Below are 17,569 nucleotides of genomic sequence, written 5' to 3'. Positions count from 1 at the left end.
AGCTTGCACAAATAGTTCAAAGTTAACTAAAATCTGTGTTCCATGTTCACACACAACTCATGCCAATCAGAAGGAAAAGGGTTAAAGGCTAATTGCTTTGAAACATGAGCAGTGGACAACCAAAACATGCTCATTAATATAAGTGGAGGTCCTGGAATATTGATGTTGAGTGAAGGTATGAAGCCATACAACGGGGGTAAAAGGGTATAGGTAAAGAACAGCGTCACCTGATTCTGTTACTCCTGAATACCAAGGGTTCCACTCAAGGTGATTATGATTTTTGTTTTGAATACAAGATGCGTGGAGTCTTACTTGTTGTAGGATGTTGTCCTGAACGTTCGGGTCTGTCAGATCCAAGTCAGACGAAATTTTTATCTTTAGTATGGTCTGTTTCAGAGCTGGGAGAGCAGCAACCCACCAAGAGAAGGTGAAACATTAGTATTCAGACCAGAACCACCCCCGGTATGACACTGTTCGAAACAAGATAACAAATGCATGGTGAGCGAATGAGATGCATTGCACGTTTCTTCCGCTGCTCACCTCTGCTGCAGAAGAACGGATACACATTGCTGCAGTCAGTGCAGATAAATCCATCGGGAACTAATTTGACGCACATTGCATTACCGCCCATGTTGTTGGGCTGACCTGGGGCCCAGTGTCTGAACTCGCTGAGGCTGCCGTCTTGCCAGGCCCAGGGCTCTCGGTAAAGGCCGATCCACGCATAGCTGGAGAGTTGCGTGAACAGGAAATAGAATTTGGACTTGGCATGATCTTTGTCCTCCTGAGACCCGATCACTGCAAGGTCGACAAACCAAAACCGGCAGTAGTCCCTGGCGTCCTCCCACGTCTTCATCTCTAAGACCAGATGGTAGTCTGGTTTTGATGGGGAGCCTGAGAGGAACATAGTGTCCAGCTGTCACAGTTAATACGGTAGCAGCAGCAACAACGTGGAATAATAAGTGTGTGTCTCAGAGAGTGGTCAGTGTCTCTCTGGGACCATTGGTCAGAGAGTGGTCAGATAGTGACCAATGGTCAGATATACACTCTCTAACCATGGTCGGAGAGACTGTCTCTGACCATTCTCTGAACAACTCTCTTGTGAGAGACTCTCTTGATACAGGACTCTCTCTGTCTCTCTGACCATTGGTCAGAGAATGGTCAGAGAGACACTCTTCGTCACTCTCTCTCTTGTCAGAGAGTGTCTCTCCGATCGTTCTCTGACCAATGGTCAGAGAGGGGTCAGAGAGCGGTCAGAGAGTGACCAATGGTCAGATTTACACTCTAAGCATTCTATGACCATACACTCTCTAACCATTCTATGACCAACATTGGTCAGATAATGATCAGAGAGACACTCCTCGCTACTCTCTGACAACTCTCTTGTCAGAGAGGGTCTCTTTGACCATTTTACAGAGAGACACTCTCTGACCAACAGTCAATGATCAGAGAGACACTCTCTCCGACAGGTCAGGGAGAAATTGAAACAAAATCACATTGATACGAAATCTTCTATTACCGCTGAAACAAAGAAAGTGTCTCAGAGAAGAACACTCTTGGTCCATCCAGCCGCCGTCCGAATCCATCCTGACACATACCTCCTCGTCGTTTTTAAAATCAGGCTCGCCAAATTTAAAATTAAGATACTCTGACGCGTACTCAAAGGACCACTTCCACGAGTTGGTGTATACGTCGATGGTCTGCATGCTGGTCGCCGGGTCATCGTTCAGCCCGATCCAACGCGTGGAGTTGCTCCTCATGTCGTGGAGCTGCTGCAAATCCTGGGCGTCCCTGAGGCTGGCCAGGTCCACGTGATTGCTCCTGCAGTATTGCCAAGCGTTGGTCATGGTCATCGGCGTATCCACCGCCACAAACCGGTTCAGGTTCCCGGCGCCAGAAAGGGATAGTCCTTGGTGTGAAAAGAAGAAGTGTGTGGATGCTTAGGTGGTTATCCAGAGGTTATTATGAGACAGGAAAATATAAATATGGACGAAGACAACCGTGGCAGACGAAGACTTTATTAAACTTTTTTTTTCTTAACCATATAATAGTGGAAAGGCAAACGTTGCCCATGCAACGAATCGTAATCTGACTTTAACCACAAAATTGACTACATTTAAAGCTGACCGAAAGGTAAGTAGGATCCACACATTCGTTAAGTAGACCTGAATGATAATTTAATGATATAATAATTAATTCATAGAGAAAATGCCCCTCACTGGATCGTCTCGTTACGTGTTATCATCGATACCTTTTCTAGTTCAGATGTTTCCAATGGCTGAGGTAGAACAGTGACACGGTGCAGGTTTAATGATGGCCTAGTTAGTCATTCAGAAAATAACTTTGTAACTAATAACTAATAATAACTCGCAGGCCTACCTGAAAGGAGGTGCATCAGCAGGACTTGGGTATCCATACTACTTTGCTGTACTGCTCAACGAAAAAAAATCCTTTAATTAATCACCATTGTTAGAGTTTCAATGCATAAATATAACATGGTATGGGAACTGTGTCCATCTTACAATTAAAATACTTGCCGCAAAATGAACTCTCCGTGGGAGAGGTAAGTCTGTGTGTGGACTTCTTTGTCAAATTGCAATTTGTGTCATAGCTAGTGTGCCACAATTTGTCAAATCATATCGTTCAGCTTAAACCTTTACTTTCAGTATACACATGCAACTACCACACACACACACACACACACACACACACACACACACACACACACACACACACACACACACACACACACACACACACACACACACACACACACACACACACATTTTCTTTTCACAAACCCTAAGATTAACCTGAAAGTTAATTTATTAAACTAACAAACATAATATAGAAGTTCCATGCAAGATCCATTACGCTACAATGTTAAGGTATTTGCTTTGAAAAATCAACAACAGTGCTCAAGCCATCACTAACAATTCAGAGTTTAACTAGTGATTATCTCATGAGTATCATACGCATCAATAACTGAACCTATGAATAATAACTACATTGGAGGGTAGGCCTACTTACGTGTCAGTGCTCCAGTCTGCTAAGTGCCTAACTGAAACCATCAATAGTCCGATAGAGAATCTAGCCCACTACTTGCAAACACAGAAGGGAGGACTCTCGGGTTACTGATTTACATAAAGGTTGAGGATAAAGTGATTCGATTTAGAAATGCCTAACATGTAACCCAAGTAGTCGACTATAACCGTATTGATACAATTACTATTATAGACCATTCAAAAAATGCAAAAATAGAACATTTATTTAGAAAGTTACTTAACTTTAATGTGCAATTACAACATTTGGACAAATTATGCAACAACGAAAGTCTTTATAGTTGGGTTTGTTTGTTCACAAAAAAGGGTTGTTAGAACGGCATATTTTTTTTTTAGAAATCAATCTGCTATTTATATTTATTGTCAAAGTGATGAACTGCAGTTATCAAAAGGTACAGAAATCCAAATGACACTAAATGTTTCAAATTACATAATAAAATTAGGCCTATATCGTTACTTTGATAATATTATATTGTATATTTAATGAGCCTTCCAATATATTAGTCAAACATTTACATTGTATTAAATATATATCTGTACATATTTTACACAAACAAAAACAATGTGATGACATAGTCTTCATACATCATATATCTGTACAGTCACACCCAATTCATAAAGAAGACATTTAGTCCCAGTACATTACACACAATGCATGGACAAACAAATAAAGAACAAACAATAACGAATTTATTGTATTTTTTTAATGAAAGTAGTAATAATTACATTCCCCCCCAAAAAAATATAGATTGCGTTTCATATGAAAATACTAATAATAGTAATTATTCAAATAATAATTATAAATTGAGCTTGTTCGTTTTTAAACGGAGGCGGTTTTGAACTTATTGGGAGGGTTAGTGAACATGTGTTAATGACCTTGAACCATACTACCCACACGCGTCCCCCTGGCTCCTGAGCCTTCGTAGTATCGGCTCTCCTCCAACACCTCCTCGATGACCGCCTGAAACGTACGAGAACCAACCATCCCGGAAGTCATTCACTCATCACCGATTCTTAAGTTGTTTTACTCCTCACTGAAAAAAGTCAAGTCAAGTCATATTGCAAGAAAAATGAATGAAGATCAAGGCAATTGTTGTTGTTATGAACTACTTCCACTGAATGCTGCTCCTAAATGTTGTTTTTTCTATAGCCTTTTGCTTTCGACTCGTGATTTTTTATGTATAACCCCAGTTTTTTCTTTTTCTTTGTGACGTTTCTTTTCAGCCAGAATTACATTTGTATTGCACCTGATTGAAGTATGTTTTCTTCTCTTACGAGAGTTTTGTACTTTGTTTATGACATGGACCTATTAAGGAATGATTTATGCTTAATAAAAAAAACACAATAACGTATCCCCGGTTCAAACCGTAAACAAATCCACATGAACCAGAAAGAACGATTCAGACCAATCAACAGTGGTTATTAAACCAAACAAAAACATTGGTGCACTCTGCATCAGTGTGTAGAGACTCGTGTGTAGAGACTCGTTGTATGAATGCATCTATCTCAGCCAAACTCGAAGGACGCTTTGCATGAACGCTTCAGCTAAATGATCAAATGGAAATGTGAAAGCAATGGAGCAAATCCAAGACTGATCTCTCGGAAATCCAGCGAGTCTTACTGGTAACCTAATTTTGTCTAGACAAAAGGCCATTTATAAAGCCTCCGATATGTAACCAAACGTGTTAGGCAAATGTGTATTAAAATGATCATTCAAATGGGTACGGCAAAATTGTTTTTGCGCACGTAGTACTAAGCCAAATTGTATTTATTTGGCATGCCAACAAGAATGGCCTTGAACCCATGGGTTCTATGCCCACATTATGTCATTATCCCTTCTCTGTATCAGACTACTTTCCTGTCTGTTTGCACTGTTCAATCTATCAAGAAATAAAAAAAACAAATAACTCATAAATACAGAAATCTAGAAATCAATGACATGTATGCACTCTCAACGTTGTGGGACGCTTTGGAAGGAAACGGGGAGCCCAGCAATGTGTAAAAACAGACCTGCATTTGTTCGTAAGACACACCGTCCCTGAAGGAACCTTCGTCCATCGTCTCTGAGAGCACAGAGAGAATGTACACTTTAAATGATGCAACGTATCGTGGGCGTGTGCTGTGCTGGCGCGCCATGTCGCCAGGCAGGAGTGTGCGCGGGGTGATGGCTGGTTTAACACTGACTGCTCAATGTGCAACAGGTGTGCAGCCTCACCCAGCCCGATCATTTGGTCAATACTGAACAATCATGCAGCTGCAATGTTTGCATGTTTTTATCTTGCATTTACAATAACATTGCTACTTCTCGTATTGTATACATATATATTTTCATTTTGTACTTTTTTAAATGAGTGATATTACGCCACCAGGTGTGAGTGAGATAAGCCAAAATCTGCCCTTCCCTGTGCCTTAATGACATCACAAGTGGGCGTGTCCACCTATCACTTGCGATGTCACTAAAACGCAGGAAAAGGCAGTTTCAAACGTCTCGTAATGGTTAATCACACTCACACCTGGTGGCACAATATCATCCCTTGACTCTTTTGATTGCGTTAAAAGTTCCTTACTCTCCATAAGTACTTCTGTCCTGTATCTTCTGCTGTGGCCCCCTTTTCCCCATCTCGGATTAATAAAGAACAATCTTATCCTATCTTAATGTAACCAAAGAACAACCGGAGATGATTTGAGCATCAGCCAATGGGAGCTTTCTGAAGACCACAGGGGGTTTAAATCACATGACCTGAAGTTCCAAAAGCACCCTCCAAGCCGCCATCTTGGTACTTTCACATAAAAATAGTACTTAGCATTGTGTAGCATCCTATCCTAGCTATCGTTGTTGTATACAGGGAATGGATTAACCTAGCGATTGTTAGTGCTTGGCACTTGGTTCTATGAACATCCTTACTGTACCAACAGCGATATATTGTTGTTTCTCTTTCTTCTGATAAATGTACTTACTGCAAGTTGCTTTGCTTTCATAAAAGTGTCTTAATGCCCTAAATCTAAATCCATATCTACTTATTCCAAGTACTTCCAAGCTCCCAGGCAACCAGTCATTCTTCTAGAAAAGCGGTGTGGACTAAAACGAGGGATTTTAAATAATAATGGTGAAAAAAAGTACAAGATGGCATCATGTGAAGCCCTCCTACAGACGGTGTTCTCGACAGAGAACCAGGCTCTGTGTTCACAGAGACACGGTGGTACCTGGCTTATGAGGAGCGTTCAGTGGGGCCTTTACGGAGAGACTCTGCTGCCACCAGTCGGAGCTGGCTGAGCCCAGTTCCACCGGCTCAGAGGAGCCCAGGAGCACCTGAGGGTTCAGAACAGAGCCAGGGTCAGAGCCAGGTGTACCTCCACCTGATCCATCATCACCGTTGTCATATTAACATTACATTTCGGGTGTCTGCATTTAGCAGAAGCTTTTATCCAAAGCCACTTACAATATGTAGGTTTTTCAGAAGGAAGAGAAACAACAATATATCGCTGTCGGTACAGTAAAGATGTTCACAGAACCAAATGGCAAGCACTAACAATCGCTAGGGTTAACCAATTCCCCGAATGATAGCTATCAAAGAAAGCTAGGATTAGATGATACACAAACTGGTTGTGGTGGTGGTGGGGGGGGGGGGGGGGGGTGCAGCTCACCTAGACTTTGCAGTCTAGGTGAGCTCTGAACCAATGGGTCTTGAGACTTTTGAGGAAGCTGCTCTAGCTATAATACAGTCAATATCAGGTGAAGGAATGGTGATATCCTGTTTCGTTCATCAGGGCTGGATCACATGTGGTAGGTGATTTGGTTTGTTATGATGAGTGACCCGCTGACCCCTGACCTTGCTGAGCGTGACCTTCAGGCCGAGGGCGCTGCTCCCCTGGTGGAACAGGGACTTCTTGAACCTCTCCACCAGCCGCCTCCCGCGGCCCCTGCTGTGAGAGGCTGGAGGGAGCTGGGGAGGGAAGAGGCCACACACACACACACACACACACACACACACATACACACACACACACACACACACACACACACACACACACACACACACACACACACACACACACGTGTGGTGCATGCTTGGTAATGTAGGTAGTACCTGGGTGGTGAATGCTGGGTGATGTAGAGATTACCTGGGTGGTGCATGCTGGGTAATTGAGTCATTAGCTGGGTGCTGCATGCTGGGTAATGTAGTCATTACCTGGTTGATGCATGTTGGGTAATGTAGTCATTACCAGAGTGGTGCATGTTGGGTAATGTAGTCATTACCAGAGTGGTGCATGCTGGGTAATGTAGTCATTACCTGGGTTATGCATGCTGGGTAATGTAGTCATTACCTGGGTGTTACAAGCGGTGTAATGTAGGCATTACCTGGGTGATGCATGCTGGGTAATGTAGGCATTACCTGGGTGATGCATGCTGGGTAATGTAGGCATTACCTGGGTGATGTAGATGATTTTGTGCAGCAGGACCAGGAACTTCTGGATGGGGTCGTCCAGCTCTCGGAGCCTCCGCTGGGAGATGGAGATCCCTGCGGAGGCTGAGGGAACGAGCAGCGAGGGAGGGGGGCGAGCGAGATGCGGTTCATGTCCTCAACAAAGTGGCTGAGCAGAAGGCAGCGTCTCTGAGTTATTGAAAGGGTTGAAAACGCTGTGTGGTGCAATGGTGAGTTACCTGGTCGTGGCTTAGTCTTTGGAACAGCGCAGTTGTCCCTTATCATGAAAAACAAAAGAACAACAATTCAATTCTGTCTGTCTCATTTTTCTCGGTCTGTCATGCTTAGTCAGTCTGTCCTGCTTACCCAGATAGAGGGGTGTCTGGTGGGACCGTGTTTCGGCCAGACCCTTTACATACAAACAAACAAACAAACAAACAAACAAACAAACAGACAATGGGCTATAGCGTTCAGGCTTCAGCACCCGGACAAAACCAAGTGAATCCTGGTTCTGGAGAAACAGGATCATATCTTAAGATATGCCTTGGAATAGTCCTGCTCTCTGACCCCAGTTCTCTGACCCAGTTTCCACTAAGACATGCCGACTCTGTGTGATCAAACGACTAAATCAACTCACATTCAGGTTTCCTTGAGAAGCCATTGCTGCTTTTCCTGCCAACATCAACAACATCATCTGAGGCATCCGCTGATGGAAATAACACACAGGAGAACAATCACTAAGCACACAAAATACATCACAGAACACATTGACCTCGTCAGCATGTCGCAGTTAGCGAGTTGGTGGATGTGCTTTGGGTCATGTGATATGTCAGAGTTCTCCTAGACTCTGAATAGCCTCCCTCCTTTCCCCAGACCCCCCCCCCCCTTACGCACCTATTGTTTGTTGTTATTCCTTGGACTTAAAAATAGTGCTAGCATTGAGTAGCATCTTATACTAGCTATCTTTGTTGTACATGGGTAATGGCTAACAACTGATAATGCTTAGCACTTGTTTTTATAAATATCTTTACTGTACCAACAGCAATATTGTTGTTTCTCTTTCAATTACAAGTAGGGCATTTAGCAGACGCTTTTATCCAAAGCGACTTACATCGGTTAATACACACATTGACACACCGACGGCAGAGTCAACCATGCAAGGCGACAGCCAGCTCATCAGGAGCAGTTAGGGTTAAGTGTCTTGCTCAGGGACACATCAACACTCTAGGAGGAGCTGGGGATCGAACTAGCAACCTTTCGGTTACAAGAAAACTGCTCTAGCTCCTGAGCTAAACCCGACCTGGCCTGACCTCTTTCTACTGACAAATGTACTTATTGTAAGTCGCTTTGGACAAAAGCGTCTGCTAAATGCAAATGTGAATGTAAATGAGTCATGTTAACAGGTCCTGTGACGGGTGATGTAATGACCTTGACCCCCATCCTGCTGCGGTTGGTCTGAGCGGCAGGCGGCAGAAGGAGGAGCCGGTGTTGTGGTCTTCATGGTGGCCTCCTCTGGGCCCTGGGGAGCCTGAAAGACCCGTTTCATTCATTAATGTCCTAATTCAAATGTTTGATCTCTTTTTATTAACTATGCCGTCATGCAGATCTGCCGCTGAGACATGCACCCAACTAGGATGAATAAAGTGAAACAAACCCTTCTCTTCACATCTGGTTTCATTGGGATCCAGCTGGGATTAGATTATGTGAGATACTACCTCAGAAAGTAACAAGAAAAAAATACTGGGTTTGATGCCCAATGTTCCCAACCGGCTGTGGGCATCCTTAAACAACCCTACCTGTTTCATAATGAATCATGAATAATAATAATGATGCATCTGAGCAGACTTTGTATCAGAGCGTATGGTTCTGGACAAAAGCGTCTACGCAGCGACTAACCAGTGAAAAGTGACTCACTACCTGCGGAGGGCTTGAGATCAGGCCGCCCATCTGCCCCTCGTGCCGCTCCAGGAAGTACTTCTGCGCGCGCTTCCTGTCCCGGTCCGCCCGGCGCTGCAGTGCATGATGGGAGGCGTAGAAGCTGTCCATCAGGCTCATCATGATGTCCGAGATGCTGGCGCTAACCTCCACCACATCGGGCCGCCGCTCGGGGTCGGGGCTCAGACACCTTGGGCCACGGGGGCCGAGGAGAGGGGGAGCAGGGCGTGGGTCTGGGTCTGTAGAACGTCAGGGGCCTCTGAGGGCCCCTGCTTTACCACTAGGTGGGATGTGGCTCAGCTGTTAAAAGCATTCAGTAAGTCTAGCGACATCGACTGGCATCGACTCCCCCTTGTCAACGATGGACACGTTTGGGAATGAAGGGTTCAACGTGAACCAAAATGGTGGATGGTAAATGGACTGCCTTTATATAGAGCTTTTCTTACCAGTGGCAACTCAAAGCACTTTACAATATCGCCTTCAACATTCACACAACGACGGCGCTGTCAACCATGCAAGGCAACAGCCAGCTTGGTAGGGTCTTGCTCAGGGACACCTCGACGCTTGAACTAGCAACCTTCCAGCCGACCCGCCCAGCGTCCTGGGCCGCATGCCGCCCACCCGGAAGGGGGGCTGAGCAGGTGGGTTGGAGGAGACCGCAGGACGCTGGGTGTGTGCTGTGAAAGCAGGCGTTGGTCTCTCACCACTTGATCATGCCGGTGACTCTCTCTGAGAACAGTGGGTCCTCCACCGGCTGGTACACTGCCTCCACGATCTGAACACACGACCAATCCCACGGCACTTCAAAACAGCATTGTGGGCTGTTTTGAAATGCCGTGTGATGTATAGTTTCTGTGTGTGTTCGCGAGTGTGTGTGATTGCTGTTTATGTGTATGTAAGTGTGTGTGTATGTGTGTTTTAATGTGTTTGTGTGTGTGTGCATGTGTGTGTGTGTGCTTGTGTGCGCAATAATTGTGTTTAATAATTAATAAGGGCCAAATTGTATTAATTAAAAGGATGCGTGACTGTGTTTGTGTGACTGTGTGTGTCTGACTGTGTGTGTGTGTGTGAGAGTGTGTGTGTGATGGTTGCCTTGGTGGCCAGAGACAGCATGTTGGTGCTGTAGAAGGGGGTCCGCAGGGTGGTCATCTGGTACAGGATGCACCCCAGGGCCCAGATGTCGGCCTTCTCCCCGTAAGGCTCGCACTTCACGATCTCTGGACTAACACACACACAGACACACACAGACACATACACATACACACACACATACACAAAAATTAACACACACACACACACACACACACACACACACACACACACACACACACACACACACACACACACACACACATATACATACACACACACACACACACTCAAAACACACAAAGACATGAAATGTCATTCAATCATTCAATGGCCAGATGTTCCCACTCGTCTATTTGAATGTTAACGACCTCAGAATTCATCCACAAACACACACACACACACACACACACACACACACACACACACACACACACACACACACACACACACACACACACACACACACACACACTCTCACACACACAGTTGCTTTTCCCCTACCATGTAAGGACTCACCAGGAGTAAAGAATGGTGCCCACCACTGATGTCAGCTTGCTGCTCTCCTGTTTCTGTTTAGCCAGCCCAAAGTCCGCTTAAACCGGCGGGAAACACGAGTTACACAGGTGGGAGTGGAGGAAGTGTGTGTGTGGTGTTCAGAGCGGGCAGCGTGGTGACTGTGCTGGGCTCCTCACTGATCGTAACCTTGTCCCGGTCCCCCATCATGATGTTGTTGGGCGTGAGGTCGCGGTGGACGATCCTCTTCTCCTTGTGCAGGTACCTCAGCGCAAAGCACATCTGGAAGTGGAAGCAGGGTACAGAAACCAGCAGACAGCCTTTCACTCTCACTGATGTTCCAGACCCTCTGCTCACATGTACAGTCTAGTAGTTTAGCAGAGGCTTTCATTCACAACAACTTTATTGAACACAGACACACGTCATTATGGAGCAAGCAGAGGTTAAGGGAAAGCTGCGCAAGGATACCTGAGGTAGGCTGCGGACGTTGGGGATCGAACCCAGAACCATTTGGTTGTGAGTCAAACACCCTAACCTCCACACATCTCATTAAAATAAAGCACACTTCATGTTCAAGACGTCCTATTTGTTAAACTAAAGTGGGTCCCATCCATCACCTTCGCCACTGCAGTTTGCTGCCGAGGTGTGAAACCCAAAGGGGGGATGTAGGCGGACCGATACCTGGACGAAGATGTTCCAGACCCTCTGCTCGGTGAGCTTCTGCTGCTTCTCCTTCAGAGCACTGAAGAGGTCGGCCAGCGTCACGCCCTCTATCAGCTCCATCACAATGTACAGCCGGCCCCCTAGAGGGCAGCAGACTCCGGGTCACACGCTGGGACGCTAGGCTATGTGCCTGGCCAGGTGCCCGTTTTCTAAGGCCCTTCTTTCGCAACCAGGTGTACTCCGTGGTCATGGTGGGCGATCTTTAGTGCATAGATGAACGCTGGCCACCTATCCGCTTGCATGGCTTGTGAATGACCTCATGCTTGGTTGCAAAAATAAGGGTCCTTTAAAATGAATGCGTTGGGATGCAAACAATCATGATTATCGTATGGAAATAGCTTTCCTCACCTTCTAGAAACGTCTTGTAATATTTTACGATGTTGGGATGAGACATCTACAGAACGAGAAAACCAAGAGCGTGCGTTCATTAAATGAATAACAACACATTATTCATTACTGTTTAGTAGATGAACCGACACTTTCAAAGGGATTTACAGTGAATTTGTTTAAATATACGTTATTCATTTATTCATTCATGAGCAGGTAGGGGTCAGGCAGACTTAATGTACACACTTACAGTATGTTGTACGTCCTGTCACTTAAAAGTAGTCACTTAGCATTGTGAAGCATCTTATCCTCGCTAGCTTTGGTTTATAAGGGTTAATCCAGTGATTGTTAGTGCTTGGCACTTGATTCTATGAACATCCTTACAGTACCAACAGCGATATAGTGTTTCACTTTCTTCTGTTCTCATGTAGTCCCTTTGCATATAGGTGGCTACTAAATGCATACAGATCTAACGTGGAGAGTTATGCAGATGGGAGTCCGATCCGACCACTAGACTCCAGACGCGGAGTGTGTTATGTAAAGCAGCACCTGCTCTCTAATGATGGTGAGCTCAGAGACGATGTCCTCCACCGTGCTGTCCCGGGAGCGCTTGTCCTTCCCGAAGGCCGGGCTGAGGAGGTTCACCTCCTTCAGAGCCAGCAGGTTCTGCCCACACTGCTTACGCACCTGGCCATGGACACACACACACACACGCGCGCGCGCGTTCGCGCACAGGCATGCACAGGCACACAGGTATATACACCCACACCCACACACACACACGCACGCACGCACAAACACACACACGCGCACAGGCACACACATGCATATGCACTCTCACACACACACACGATTGATATGTCAATGCATTTGCAAGTATTCGTTACTTTCCCCTTATTTTAAATGTTAATTTCTGTGACTCATTGTTTTGTTGACATGTGCCGCTGCCCAGCCACATCTCATGCTCTGCTAGCCATCCCTGGAAAGGAGACTCCCCTCTGTCCCTTCCTGTACCTGTTCACCTTGTTAACTGTTTTTCCTGGTCTGTTTGAAGGCTCAGGGTGAAGGACTGCGGTTTAAACAGGGCCTAAGACCATCAGTGCTACCATAGAGACTCAGAGACTGAGGTCGGAGTGTATGAAGGGGCGGCAGGACCTTGAAGACGCTGCCGAAGGCCCCAGTGCCGAGGTGGTCCAGCACCGCGTAACCGTTGATGACCCTGATTGGCGGGCAATTCTGATTGGAGGATTCAATGCCCTCCCTCAAAGCCCGGAGCTCCTCCTCCTGCAACAGGTCACAGCCAATCAGTACACACCTGAGCAGAACTAGACCTTGATACAATTGGATTAGAAAAAGGGGGAAAGTAGAATGGATCCAAATAGAATAGAGCAGAGCAGAAGGAAGTACAGTAGAATAGAAAGAATATAGTAGAACATAACTGAATGAGATAAAACACAAAACAGGACAGCATAGATATGACACAACTAAAGTAGAATAGAGTAGAATAGAATAGCACAAAGTAGAATATAACAGAATGTAAGTGAAGCAGACTTTAACAGACTGAAAAATTGTATAATTTAACTAAATAAAGTAAATAGAGTATGATATTGATCAGACTTCAACAGGGCCAAATAGACAAAATAATGGAATGAATAATAGCATATGGGTTCTGCTCACAGTGTAGAGGGAGACTGCGGCCTGCAGAGCTTCGTATGCTGTCAGGTCTCGGATGTAATGTCCAACATCAATAAACATCTCAAAGAGCTCTGTGGGAAAAAGCCTGCAACGGAAACCAATGGGGATTCCTCAGAGGAGAGTCGCTCCAAAACAAACGTTTGCAGTGATAAGAGTTTGTTCCGCTCTCCTGCGGTACATATTAAAATGGCACATCTTTGAATACGGCTCGCAGACTTAGGCCCAATCCCATTTCTACCCCTTACCCCTTCCCCTTGCCCCTCCCCCTTGTTTTGAAGGGGTAAGGGGAAGGGGAAGGGGGAAGGGGTAGAAATGGGATTGGGCCTTAGGCCCCTTGCCCCTTAAAAACAAGGGGGAGGGGTAAGGGGAAGGGGTAAGGGGTAGAAATGGGATTGGGCCTTAATCTGTCGAATATAAAGCAGGGATTAACACTAACATTTTAAGTAAAGGTCTAGGGGCCATCAAGCTCCAAAACTTGGCGGCCAAAAATTGTAAAAGTGATGTGGTGTTTCCTGAAGGCATTGTTTCTAGGGCTGGGTATCGCCACTGATTTCCCAAACCTGAAAATAACTCACAAAAGAAATGCTGACGTGTCCGTATGTTTGGTGTCAACCTCACCTTCTGAAGAGAGCTCTGTTCCTCTCCACGCTGAAGAGGAACCGTAGGGTCCGGAAGGCGTAGCACTGCAGCAGAACCAGACAACACGCACGTTCATCCCTCACCGCGTCACGCTCACATCGGCCTCTGTGGAGGTGCACGCACGACGCCCTGTCTCCTACCTGTAGAGAGGCTGCCTTTACTGCAGGGTCCTGGGGCAGAATCAGCTTAGCAACGACGTAGATGCCGTTCTCCTGCAAGCACACGGGTTCCAGTCCAGTCTTTGACACTGCTTCAGTACTTTACTGTTATATCGTACAAGATTGACGGTTTGGTCGTTGGGCAGATGTTTTTATCCAAAGTCCCCCCCCTCCCGACCTGCGAGTCATACCTGGCTGTGCACCAGCGGTCCACAGTGGGTGTCAGTCTGGGGTGCTCATCTTACCTGAACCAGGTGATAGGCGTTGGAGTCGTCCAGGACAAGCTCCGTCAGAGCTGCACAGCATGCTGGGAAATGATGGAATCATGAATATACTTCATAACAATTGTAACTATGATTGTTTTCCCCTGTGTAATGAATTGTAAAGTACATAGATTTATAGCATCAACATTTTTCCCAGGACCGGGAGAAAACGTGTTTTAGATTAGAACCTTCTAGTTCTGGTATTCTCTAACGTTGTAAAACGCTGCAGCAGAATATAAATGGACTGCATTTATGGAACACTTTTCTAACCAGTGGCCACTCAAAGCACTTGAAAATATTGCCTAACATTCGCCCAATCATGAACACATTCACACACCGACGACCACCGTCAACCACGCGAGGCGACAGCCAGATCGTCAGGATCAGTCAGGGTGAGGTGCCTCGCTCAGGGACACCTCAAGTCTCAGCTAGGTGGAGCCGGGGATCGAACTAGCAACCTTCCGGTTACCAGCCAACCCGCTCTACCTCCTGAGCCACATGCCGATATACTGCAGTTTTAGCTCATATTCTGCATGGCGCTGGCCTCACCAGCCTGCAGGGCCAGGGTGCTGGCCTTCTGCTCCGCGGGGGGGAGCTCCTCTGAGCAGGGCGGTCCCTGGAGGCGGCCCGCGGCGTTGGCGCTGGAGAGGGCCTCGACGGAGGAGCGGTCCGACACGAACGTCCCCTCGCTGCAACACGCCATGAGTCATCACACGCCAACAGTCAAACAGAGCCCGATGTCTGCCCAGACCCCCCGGACAAACAGCCAGCAGAACAGCCAGCCACAACAACAGTCAAACAGAACACAAGATCCATCAAGACACCCAGACAAAAGAGCCAGACAAACAGTCACACACCCAGACAAACAGCCAGCCACTAACAGTCACACAGAACCCAATGTCTGCCCAGACCCACAGACAAACAGCCAGCAAAACAGCCAGCCACAACAACAGTCAAACAGAACACAACATCCATCTGGACAAACGCCCAGCCACTAACAGCCAGTCAAACAGAACACAGCATCCATCCGGAGATCGTGCTAAACAGCCAGCCAAACAGCCAACCACCAACAGTCAACCAGAGCACAACATCCGTCCAGAGACCCTGCTAAACAGCCAGCACAACCGCCAACTGTCAAACAGAACCCAATGTCTGCCCAGACCCCCAGAAAAACCGCCAGCAAAACAGCCAGCCACAACAACAGTCAAACAGAGCCCACATCCACCCAGACAAACAGCCAAACACCCAGCTAATCAGCCAGCCACACCAACAGTCAAACAGAACCCAATGTCTGCCCAAACCCCCAGACAAACCGCCAGCAAAACAGCCAGCCACAACAACAGTCAAACAGAACAAAACATTCATCCAGACACCCAACCAAACAGCCAGCCACTAAGAGTCCAACAGAACCCCGCATCCACCAAGACACCCAGACAAAGAGCAAGACAAACAGTCACACACCCAGACAAACAGCCAGCCACTAAGAGTCAAACAGAACCCAGCATCCAACCGGAGCTCCAGACAAACAGCCAGCCACAGCAACGGTCAAACCGAACCCAACATCCATCCAGCCCCCCAGAAGACGATCCACCCCTCCCCGCGGGCGGTCCACCGGCCTGTTGAGGAGCCGGAGCAGCTGCTGCAGGCCCCCCCAGCTGCGGACCTCTGCGCGGGCGTCCGGGTCCTGGCAGAGCTGCACCAGCACCCAGGCCGAGCTCCACAGCAGCCGCAGGTGGCGGCCGTGCAGCAGACCCAGCAACACCGGCAGACCCTCCAGGTCCCACAACTGCTGCCGGACCCCCGGCACCGGGGCCAGCAGGCGCAGCAGCTCCGCCGCCATCCTGGAGGGGGGGGGGGGGGGTTCGGGAGTCATCGGGGGGTTTACGGTGTTTTGTTCAGACAGGGTAGTGTCGGGTTCATATTTTTAGATCTGTATCCACCTAGATGTAGGCTCTTGGTTTTCTCGTTCTAAAGAAGTCGCATCCCAACATCGTAAAATATTACAAGCCAGGAGAGGTTGCCTAAACCAGCCATCCTCCACACACACTCCCACACATATATTCTTGAGCCTACATTTGAGACGGTCAATACTGTAGAAGCTAACAACAAGTAGCAACATGTAGCTAATAACATTGCTACTATATTTTATTTTGTACTTTGTACTTTGTGGTGATATTATACCCCAAGGTGTGAGTGTGATTAGCCATTACAAGTTGTTTGAAATGCTGCCTTTTCCTGTACCTTAGTGCCATCACAAGTGGACATGTCTACCTAGATGTCTGATGGATAGATCAGTCTACCAGTCTACCCTGTGGATTGTAGCAAATGCTGCTTATCTATCCATCATACATCTAGCTGGACACGCCCACTTGTGATGTCATTAAGGTACAGGAAACGGTGTGTAATGGTTAAAATGACACTCTGTGGGTATAATACGGTCCCTTTAAACAGCGGTACGCCTTATAAGAACATTGGCCATTATACATAATCCTTTCTAAAGTGATTCAACCTCCTTACCTCTTGGATAAGGAGTCGTACTCCTGCAGGATCACCAGCAGGTCTTCCACCAGGGGCCACTCCCCGATCTTCTCCCTGCCCTCTGGGCTGCGAGGAGGAGGAGGAGGAGTAGGGGGTAAGGGGGGTGGGGCCTCAGGGCTGTGGGGTTGGGCCTCAGGCCTGAGGTGGTGGGGCCTCAGGGCAGAGGGGGTGGTTCTTCAGGGCTGAGGGGGCAAGGCCTCGGG

The 17,569-nt window shown here is 46.9% G+C and overlaps 1 protein-coding gene across 1 annotated transcript in view; it reads right to left on the bottom strand.

Annotated features, from left to right (window-relative positions):
* Positions 1-3,727: 3,727 nt before the first annotated feature.
* nek10 (NIMA-related kinase 10) overlaps positions 3,728-17,569 on the bottom strand; it is a 17,984-nt gene continuing 4,142 nt past the window's right edge. The window contains exons 11-35 of the mRNA XM_060064323.1: positions 17,346-17,432; positions 16,445-16,669; positions 15,378-15,517; positions 14,811-14,872; positions 14,548-14,619; positions 14,387-14,451; positions 13,751-13,853; positions 13,229-13,357; positions 12,623-12,760; positions 12,095-12,140; positions 11,705-11,826; positions 11,203-11,305; positions 11,027-11,102; positions 10,511-10,640; positions 10,123-10,193; positions 9,398-9,608; positions 8,912-9,011; positions 8,121-8,189; positions 7,850-7,892; positions 7,723-7,760; positions 7,488-7,588; positions 6,890-7,003; positions 6,264-6,369; positions 5,070-5,122; positions 3,728-4,020 (exon numbers count right to left, since the gene is read on the bottom strand). Coding sequence (XP_059920306.1) covers positions 3,928-4,020; positions 5,070-5,122; positions 6,264-6,369; positions 6,890-7,003; positions 7,488-7,588; positions 7,723-7,760; positions 7,850-7,892; positions 8,121-8,189; positions 8,912-9,011; positions 9,398-9,608; positions 10,123-10,193; positions 10,511-10,640; positions 11,027-11,102; positions 11,203-11,305; positions 11,705-11,826; positions 12,095-12,140; positions 12,623-12,760; positions 13,229-13,357; positions 13,751-13,853; positions 14,387-14,451; positions 14,548-14,619; positions 14,811-14,872; positions 15,378-15,517; positions 16,445-16,669; positions 17,346-17,432 — 2,497 coding nt within the window. The 3' untranslated portion in view covers positions 3,728-3,927. The remainder of the gene's footprint in view (positions 4,021-5,069; positions 5,123-6,263; positions 6,370-6,889; positions 7,004-7,487; positions 7,589-7,722; positions 7,761-7,849; positions 7,893-8,120; positions 8,190-8,911; positions 9,012-9,397; positions 9,609-10,122; positions 10,194-10,510; positions 10,641-11,026; positions 11,103-11,202; positions 11,306-11,704; positions 11,827-12,094; positions 12,141-12,622; positions 12,761-13,228; positions 13,358-13,750; positions 13,854-14,386; positions 14,452-14,547; positions 14,620-14,810; positions 14,873-15,377; positions 15,518-16,444; positions 16,670-17,345; positions 17,433-17,569) is intronic.

Source organism: Gadus macrocephalus, chromosome 11 (genome assembly GCF_031168955.1).
Source record: "Gadus macrocephalus chromosome 11, ASM3116895v1".
Taxonomy (NCBI): domain Eukaryota; kingdom Metazoa; phylum Chordata; class Actinopteri; order Gadiformes; family Gadidae; genus Gadus; species Gadus macrocephalus.
Note: the sequence above shows the minus strand (reverse complement) of the source record. Positions and strands in the feature narration are given on the sequence as shown.